This window comes from Monoraphidium neglectum (genome assembly GCF_000611645.1).
Source record: "Monoraphidium neglectum strain SAG 48.87 unplaced genomic scaffold scaffold01511, whole genome shotgun sequence".
Taxonomy (NCBI): Eukaryota; Viridiplantae; Chlorophyta; class Chlorophyceae; order Sphaeropleales; family Selenastraceae; genus Monoraphidium; species Monoraphidium neglectum.
The window spans coordinates 5,113-14,272 of record NW_014012117.1 but is presented as its reverse complement, the minus strand read 5'-3'; the positions used below and the strand labels follow the sequence as shown (position 1 = coordinate 14,272).

Genomic DNA, 9,160 nt, shown 5'->3' with positions numbered 1-9,160 from the left:
GTGTGGGGTAGGGTGTGGGGTTGGGGGTTGACGCCCCTGGCGTCAAAAGCAGAGGTGTGGCGCGCACTGAAGTGCGTGTGTGTGCGCGCGCGCGCGTGCGTGTGTGTGTGTGTGTGTGTGTGTGTGTGTGTGTGTGCGCGCGCATGTGCACGCCCGCACGTCTGCCGGTGCATCCAGGTGACAGCCTGCTCTGCCTCTTGCTGGCGACAGCACCAAGGCAGCCACAGCCCGGGGGCCCGACCACAAGGACGGCCCCCAGCCGCGCCACCGCCCTCCAGACAGCACGATCCCGAAATCGTGGCTGGACGCCGCCGCACACGCGCGCGCGCAGCGCCGCACGCGTGCATGCGCGGCGCCGCACGCGTCGTCTGACGGCGCCGCACGCATGTGGTTGGGCGGCGCCGCACCTTTGATTTGAGGGTCTTGGGGTGCGGGGGCGGCGGGAAGATGCCCTCCTTGGGCTTGGGGACTGAGAGGTCCCAGGGGGGGCACTTGTGGACGTCGAAATCGAAGTACCAGTGCTTGTCAAAGGACCTGGGGGGGGGGGGCGTGCGGGTGTGGAAGTGGTAGTTGTATCGGAGTGCTCATGTGCTCGTGCTGTTGTGTGGTTGTGTGGTTGTGTCTTGTTTGTGTGAATCGTGAGTGACGTTAAAGACTGTGTGGTGTGTCATCGACTTGTGGGTTACTGTATTGTGTTGCGGCAGCATGGCGCAGGTATAAAAGTGATATGCGAGGCGTTGGCAGGGGTGCAAGCGTGATACTCGTTGGGTCAGGGGCTTGTCGGGCGCTGCGCGGTTGTGGGGGGTTGCGGCTCTCCAGGCAACTGTAAGCCTGTTGATGGGCGATGCTGCAGTGATGAAGCCCTTGCTGTGGCCCAACCTTCCAGCCCCTGCAACTCTGTACAAAAGCGCCGGCAGAAGCGGCATTGCGCGACGCACAAGCAGGGCAAGACAGCGCCACATCCCCAGGCGCAGCGCATGCGCAGGCTTGAATGGACCAAGGCACACGCGCACACCTATGGGTATGCGCGGGCACGAACACTCACTCACACACACACCCACACACCAACCCACCCACCCACCCACACAAACACACACACGCGCGCACGCGCGCGCGTGCGCGCATGCATGCGCGTTCACACACACATATGAGCAGCCTTCTGCACACTCACCAGTCGCCCACTGTGTAGTGCAGCCCGTTGTGAATGTTGCGCGGGATGACTGCAAGGACAGGCCCAGAGCCAGACAGGCCAGGGGGGAGGGCGCCGTGAGAACAAGCCGGGAAGTCAGGCTGCGTCAGCGCAAGGACGAGCCCCCCAAAAACGGCGCGTGCGGGGCAGTCGCGTCCGGCACACGGCGGCGGGTGGAGGCGCCTTGTGTGACGGCCAGAGCGGCGGCCTCGTCCACACCCCCCCCCCCCGGGTGCCCCCGATACTTGACGAGGGTCTCACATGGCGGTGTGTAGCCGGGGTACAGCATGAAGTCTTCGCTCCAGCGGTGCCAGATGCCCGCCTTGGCAGCCCCAAACGTGTAGCCGTACCTTTCAGGTGTGTGTATGTGTGCATGTGTGTGTGTGTGTGTATATGCGTATTTGTGTATATATATATACGTGTGTGTGTGTCTTTGAGGAGAGGGATTCAGGGGGTGGCCGTCGCCGTTGCGTGGGCGCGGAGTGGGGCGGACACGCCACCGCCCGCAGCCGGGCCGCGGGTTGGGGGTGCCGGCATGGCCGAGAAGAGGCAGAACGCAGAGCGCCGCGGAAACTCGGCGTCCGCGGGGCGACGCGAAGGGGGGCCGGCCGCCCAAGCGTGCGGGGGCGCCGCCCCGCGCGGGGCGAGCGGGTGGCCCGGCCGCGTCGGCGCGCTGGGCCGCCGCCCCGCGGCGGCGCGAGGGGGGGTGCTCACATTTCTGCGATCCAGATGCGCCCGCCCTTTTGGGACGCCGTGTCCCCAGAGTCCTTGTAGGCCTGCCGGGGCGCAGCCAGATTCATATGAGTGGCGTGATTGGGGTACGGCGCGCATAAGGTGCAGGGCCGGCCGCTTGCCACGGCCGCCGGCCGCCGCGACGCGCCGGCTGGTGGCCGCGCCGGCTGCGCGGCGGCCGCCCGCGCCGGCGCAGGGGAGGCCGCCGGCCGCACCTCCCCCTGTCCAACCAGCCGCTGTGCACCCTGTCGATACCGACGACACATCCGTACCGAGCCCGGCGGCAAGGCGGCGGCGGCGACGATGCTGCCCCAGCCCCAGCCCGGCCACAGGTGTGTTTCGGTACCCCGCCGACCCACGCAGCCCCGCCACCCTCCCCCTAGCGCCTCCCCCGGCCGCCCACCAGCGAGTCGTTCCTGACTTTGACCGTGTAGTCATACCACAGGGGCGCCACCTTCCTTATGTCCTCCATGCTCATGAAGTAGGGCGCCCCGACTACGTCGCCGCGCCGGCCGGGGGGGCCGGCCAGCGTGTCGTTGTGAGGGATCATCTCGGGAACGTGGCGCATCGCCAAATCATTGTGCACGCCCTGGGGTTACGTTTTGTGTTTTCATAGGTGGGTAAAGGTTTGCTGAAGGGCGTGGATCAGTGCTGCGCTGAGGACCCTTTGCGACGGCGTTGAGGGCGCGCCAGACGCGGGGCTGGCAGGTGCGTCAGGCGGCAAGTGTGTCGGGACAGCCAGCCGCAGGCTAACTCCACGAGCGCTGCGGCTGCCCCCGCCGCCGCCCTCCACCCGCTGCCGCGCGCCGCCGCGGCCGCAGGCGCTTCTCAGCGACCGCTCAACCAAAGGTGATCCGGGCTCCTCGCCAGCGCCGGCGCGCCGTTTTCCAAGGGCACACGCGCACGCGGCGCAGAGCGGCGCCCGCGACCCCGCACACGTCACGCCCCACCCCGGCCCGCGGTCGCAGCGCCCGCCGCGAGGGCGGAGCCCCGCCAGCGGCCCCTGCATACCTTCATGTAGTCGTAGTGCGCCGCCATGGCCCAGCCCTTTGTCAGGTTGAACTCCTCCGGCAAAAACGGCCGCCGCAGCAGCATGTCCGCGTCGATCAGCAGGATCCATTTTTCCTTGGGGTGGGGGTTGTGCTCCAGCCAGTCGCTGACCGCCTTGGGCTTGTTGTAGGCCTGGTACCAGTCGTTCAGCTCCTTGTTCATGGCAGCCTGCGGGCGCGGGCCGCGGCGCGGCGGGCATGTGGTGGCGTCGGGGCGCGCGCATGCGGCCGCCTCGTGCGCCGCGCGCGACGGGAGGGCCGCGTTGCGCGTCTGCCGTCATGTGGGCCGGAACTGAGCCGTGAGTCGAAAGCGGAGGCGTCTGGGACGCCACAGACTCTTTGTAAACCGCACCATGGGCGCCATATGGGTGTCTACGTAATCCAGCATGGCTTTGGGATAGTTCTTCCGGTCCTTCTCGTCGCAGTTGGCGACTCGCGTGAAGCCGCCCGGCTGCCCCGACTCGCGCCACGCATACGCGCCCGCGATCGTCTGCCAGTCTTGGTACTTGGCGCAGTCCGTCAGCAGCAGCACGCGCACGTCGCCGGGGCGGTGGCTGATCAGAGGCGGCAGGTCCTTACCCGCCGCAGCGGGGGCGGGGGACGCTGCCGGGGCGTCCGCGGCGGAAGCTTCAGCCAGGTGGACCGCCAGGATCGCCAGCAGCAGCCCCACACGTCCTGCCATGCTGCAGATGGCGAAGAGTGCTGAAGCGAGGCCGCTGCCCAAGCCCGATTGGCGCTGTGGAGATCAACTGCAATGCAGACCCACGCGGGTAAAAAACATGTGTTGAGTATTCCCGTCTTATTGAGTTCCTAGTGCGTCGCACAGTCTGTGATCTTTGCGTTCCGACGTGAATGCCTTGTGCGTTGTCTATTGAATGCACGAATATCCTCATATACATTGATACAAGCCTACGGATGCATATCCATCGACGGAATGCTGCATTGCGAAATTGGACTTGCCCCAGAGCCTCCAAGTGCCGTGTGGTGGGGTGCGCTCTGGGTGAGTAATAAGGTTCAGCACGCGCCCACCGCTGCACACTTTTCCAGACCGACCCAAGGGAGTGTGTCAAGGTATCAGGAGCTGTTACACTGAGGGCTCCGAATGCGGCGCCTGCATACAGATAGCAGAAGAGCATCGTGCTTGTTCAGCTCGGGTCAACTGCTTATTACCTGGGAATCATCAAATACACGTCCCCACCGTGGACCCTGGCCAGACATATCAAAAGGTACGAAGCACCATCGGCAGGCAGGTCGCATGTGCCTGGTTACTCTCAACTCCAGTGATGCATCAACACGAGGCTCCACAAATGTGATTGCGCACCTGCATGCCCCACTCGAGGAACGCCGTCCAATGGGTGCCGGACGGACGCATGTGTGGACAGTAAGGCAGACCACCGCAATAACCAGGCGCCCGGCCAGCTCACATTGGGGCGCCCCACTGCCCCGCGCGGCCGCTCCACCCTGGCTGCAGGCCCGCTCTTGGCATAACAATGGGCACCAGCGGCCCCGGCCCATGCGAATGCTGGAAATTCCGGTGACACGACGGATGGTGTTGGTATGCGAGGCTTCCCCAGCTACGCCCATCGTCGCCAAAGTCCCCCATGCCGCGACCGCCAAAGCTGCCTCTGCCGTCATGCCCGTGCGCGCCGGCTTGCCCAGCAGCAGGCGCGGCGCCCGGCCCCCCGTCGTCCGTCGCCGCCGCCAGGGGCCAGAGCGCCCAGCCTTGGCTGTCGCCGTCGGGGTGGCCGGGGACCGCCTCCCAGTCCTGCATGGCTGCCTCAACAAAGTCAGACGGGTGGCTGAAGAGCTGCGTTTCATTGCAGGTGGGGCCGGCGAGGGGTGGCGTTTGTCAACAAGGGACAAGTGGATACCTGCGAGCCCGAGGCAATGTGCTGAACGGGGTGACCGGGCTATTGCTGCTTGGCCAGGGCTGCGATGGCATTTCACAAAGCCAGGGCATCATGTGGAACGGCAGAAAAAACATGCGTACATGCGACCCTGTCCGTTGTTGATGAGCGTGGCGTTTACGTGGGGCTGCGGGGCCGTCGGGCAAGCCTGGCGATGTGATGGATGTGCCCACTGACAACCCCTTCACCCCCGCACGCAGGACTGGTCCCACTCACAGAGGTGTACATCGGCAGGCAGATCCGCCCCAAGCCGGGCAGCTGCTCGACAGCTTCCTGTAATGCGTCGCGCAGCGGGAGCGCGCGAGCGGCGGCCGCGGGCGCGCTTGAGGTGCGCCTGAGCGCGGCGATGCGGTCTGACAGGTGCGCCTCAATCCTGGCGAGGCGGTCGTCCAGGTACCAGTGCCTCACGCACTTGCCGGCCTGCATCACCAACGCGGTGCAGCAAGCCAGTGTTGGTGTTTGCTCATCGGTGTGTGCGTCAGTGTGTGTGTGTGTGTGTGTGTGTGTGTGTGTGTGTGTGTGTGTACGTGAGTGCGGGTGTGCATGCGATCGTATGGGGCGGCGTTGGTGAGGGCGACGCCGGCCCTGAGGCCATCCCTCCCAAGCAGGTCGTTTGCATAAGCGGCCAAGGCCCGCCCCGCAGCATGGCGCCACCCCCCGTCTCCGCGCCCCGCAGCCGCCGCCACTCACGAAATCCTCGTGCAGGCTGGCGGTGTTGCCCCGCGTTCCCAGCCTCAGGGGCATGGCGTCTTTCAGGGACTGCAGCACCGGCCTCACGCCGGCGTCGGTCGCGCCCTGGACCCAGAAGCAGCGGGGCACGTCCAAGCCTTCCAGCCCCGACCACGGGTGGCCGCCGTCGGCGGGCGTCCACGCGGGCCGCTGGCGCAGGTGGCTCCACTACGGTGGGGCGTGTGTGCGGTGGAGTGCGAGCGTGTGTGAGAGAGAGAGAGAGCATGCCACCTCGGGACATGTCCTGGGGCACCCCCGTGCATGGAACCCGACGCACAAGTACAGCCAGCACACCAATTGACACCTCACATTGCAGGCGCCATGTGCTCGCTGATAGCGTGCCCACTTGAACACACACGAATACGCACACAAACATGCACACACTCGCACGGCTCTGCTGTTTATGTATCCTACACCCACCACCCAACCTCCACGCTGCCGGCCCACCAGCACTGCCATGCCGCACAGCTCCCGCAGCTTCCGGGGGTCTCCGATTTCTTCCTGCATCGCACCAAGCGGCAGCTCTGCAAACGGCGCCAGCACGCGCTGCGCCAGGGACGGGCTGGGCACGAACAGGCCTGCGCCTGGCTGCTGCTGCTGGCGATCAAACGGCAGCGCCGGCGGCACCGGCGTTGCGGCTGCAGCGAGGGGCTCGGTCTGTTGCGGCTTTCGGTCCGCATCCGGCCACGTGATGCGTTTGCGAGCCGCGGCCGCCAGCGGCCGTCGCGGCGACGGCGGGGCGCACTGCTGCAGCTGTGCTTCTCCCCGCGCGTCTTCGCTGCGGCTCCCCCCAAAGCTGTTGCCGTCGGCTCTGCCCTGGCTGCCACTTGACCCCCGGCTCTGGCTCCGGGGGCTCCTGCTCCTTTCCCTTGCGCCTTTGCTGACACCACTGCCTTCTCTGCTTCTGCTGTGGCTCCTGCCCCTTCTGCCACTGCGGTCTGACCCCATACTCCGTTCAGTACTGCTGCGGCTTGCAACCTCATCGGCACCCCTGTCGTTGCTGCCTGTGTCCCCGCGGCTGCTGCTGCCGTGGCTTTCCACCCTGCCGCTACCGTCGGCCCGCCCACACACTTCGCCCTCCTCAGCTGAGGCACGCCTCCCGTCGCCGGCGGCTCTGCTGACGGCGCCGTAGGGCAGGCCTTTGCTGACGGCCACGCCTCCCAACACCAGCCGCGCCATCTCATGCACCTTTGCGGCTGCTGGCGGCTGGCTGAGGGCGGCGATAAGCGCGGGTCCCAGAGTCAGGGCGCCAGCAGTCGTCATGCGGTGAAGCCGCAGCATCACGGAAAGCACCTGAGATGTGTTGCAGGGTATCGGCATAGGAACTTTAGTCGTTCAAGTTTAAGGCATGCCAACACATTTGAAAGCTAGCAACAGCTGCGGCAGTGCGACGTGCCCGGCACTTGTGCATGCCTGGACCTCTTTGCCCTGCACTTGCCTGCCTGATCTTTTCATATGTACAACCAGACTTGCCCCATTCACATGGGTTCCGAAGGCCTCACCTCCAGCACAGAGCCCATCTGCTTGCAACTCGCTGCTGCTTCCCCCCATGCGGCTGCCCAGGCGTCATGCCACAGCGGCGCCGTTCCCGTCTCCAGGCAATCCATTGGGATTGCATCGCCGCATTCGGCAATAAGCACCCAAGCACTGCCACCATCGCCTGCTCTTCTAGCCGAAACTACACGGCTGACGCGTGGAGCGGCTGTGCTGCCGTTTCGGTAGGCAATCACCGCGCCGTCCAGCGGCGCCTCTGGCCAGTGGCAACCAGCAGGCACCGCAGTTTCACACACATGAAGCAGCTGGTGAGCTTCGCTTCGCGTCACCCACAGCGCCTGCAGGGAGCAAGGGGACGCGGGGCACTGGCGCCGCAGCAGTTCTTGCAGTCGCGCGTCTTCTGACGTGGCAAATACCAGCAGCGCGGTTGAACTTGGGACGCCTCCAACCAAAAAAGTTCCCGTTTTGACACCGTTCATGCTGCTGTGGGCCGTTGAAGCGCGTTGGACTGCTTATTGACAATGATGAGACCGCTGGATGGTGACCGCCGCTTGCGTATCAATTGAAGGGCATTGCGATCAATCATGTACTAAAAGGTAACGTTGTTTGTCATATTCAAGCATGCACTACCGTATCAACAACTTTGTGTGCACAGAGATGATCGAAGCCCGCAGCCTGAGGCCTTACTGGGGGTTGCTTTCTGGTACTCATTTTTTAAAAAATTATATTCATCTTCAAAATGCCCAACGCAAGGCTGCTCAGCGTGCGGCTGTTTGCCTGTTTCGCGATCTCCCTCGGAGGCTGATCCTGTGGTGCACTGCGGCCGCCACGCGCGTTTTGCACTCGCATGAATTCCTGACTCCTGTTTCAGCACTGCAGCCTGCATGGCAAAACGACATGTGGCCTTTAGTCATGGGTGTGAGTGCCCCGCCGCCGGGGCCAGGCCACGGCTACCTCGACCTGAGGTGCGGTCGTATCACCCTGTGGTCATACACTCCCTCCCAGCACCAGCTGTTGGCTTTTTGCAATGAGCAAACGTGCTGAAATGAGTGGCTGTCACCAGCGTCCCACATGGTCCTGCACCAGGTGTGCAGCCATGCTGCGTCTGGTTGGGAAAGCAATCGCCTTTGCTGGGCTGACTGACACTTTGCTAGCACACGCAATGCTGCATGCTCACAAATGTAGAAAACGCACCGGCTCTGCACATTCCCGTCTTCATAGGCTTGAATGCTGTCTGGATGACAGGATAGCAGGACCTGCCGGCGGCTCCTGAAAAGTAGGGCATGGCCACACCTGTCACACCGAAGTGTCCTGCCGGTTTATCAGTGATTGTGCCTAGAGATTCGTGTTGGTGGCAGCAGGCTGCGGCTGTGCGGCAGGCTCAGCCACGCATTCTGCACAGCGACCACTGAGTGGAGCCGTTCTGCTCAGCCATGACGTTTTCAGTTGCTTGTCAATGGAGCCCCAAGGCATGCCAAGTGCACGCCGGGTTTCACCCGTTTCTTCCCAAGTGCATGTGCATGCTGCCGGTGGATGCCGCCTGGTTTGTACCGCCAGAGCACGTCGTTGCCAACTAATGGCCTCGCAGCCCGCAGCAGTACTACAAATAGTAGCCCCAACGTCAATAGACTCCGTCCGAGGTGCAAGCCTCGACGACGAGGAGTTGGTACAGGCTAAATTCCTTTTGATGCAGGTCGCCGAGAGTCGAGGCCCGGCGGGGACCTCAGCTGTGGCGACCCAAGCAGGCTGCCGTTCTCTTAGAGGCAATGCCCCGGACGGCGCGCTGCGACCGGTCCTCGCTGGATGTTGCAGACAGCACGCACCACCGAGGTGGTCGGGAGTAATCAAGTCAGGTAGTATATCCAGTACAGGTGGCGGTTGCTGCGTTATATCGCCCCCAGTGCTTTGCTCAGACGCACTATCGGAGTCCGCGTTGCTGCCTGATACAGGTGCTGTGGAAGGAGGTGGCACAGGGTCCAACAGGATTACCCCTCTCTCGCTCCTGTGCGTGGCCCCAGCTTCTGCGCATTGTCAGCCTGCGCTGAGCCCCACAGGCCGTT

The 9,160-nt window shown here is 64.3% G+C and overlaps 1 protein-coding gene across 1 annotated transcript; it reads right to left on the bottom strand.

Moving 5' to 3' along the window:
- Positions 1–42: 42 nt before the first annotated feature.
- Positions 43–3,652, bottom strand: MNEG_8128 (hypothetical protein; the record flags this gene model as incomplete). The annotated part of the gene is made up of 8 exons (XM_014043400.1): positions 43–66; positions 408–534; positions 1,172–1,220; positions 1,451–1,539; positions 1,904–1,965; positions 2,325–2,510; positions 2,933–3,139; positions 3,323–3,652. The coding sequence occupies 8 exons, from the start codon at positions 3,650–3,652 to the stop codon at positions 43–45; spliced, it is 1,074 nt and encodes a 357-aa protein (XP_013898854.1).
- Between the last annotated feature and the right edge of the window lie 5,508 nt (positions 3,653–9,160).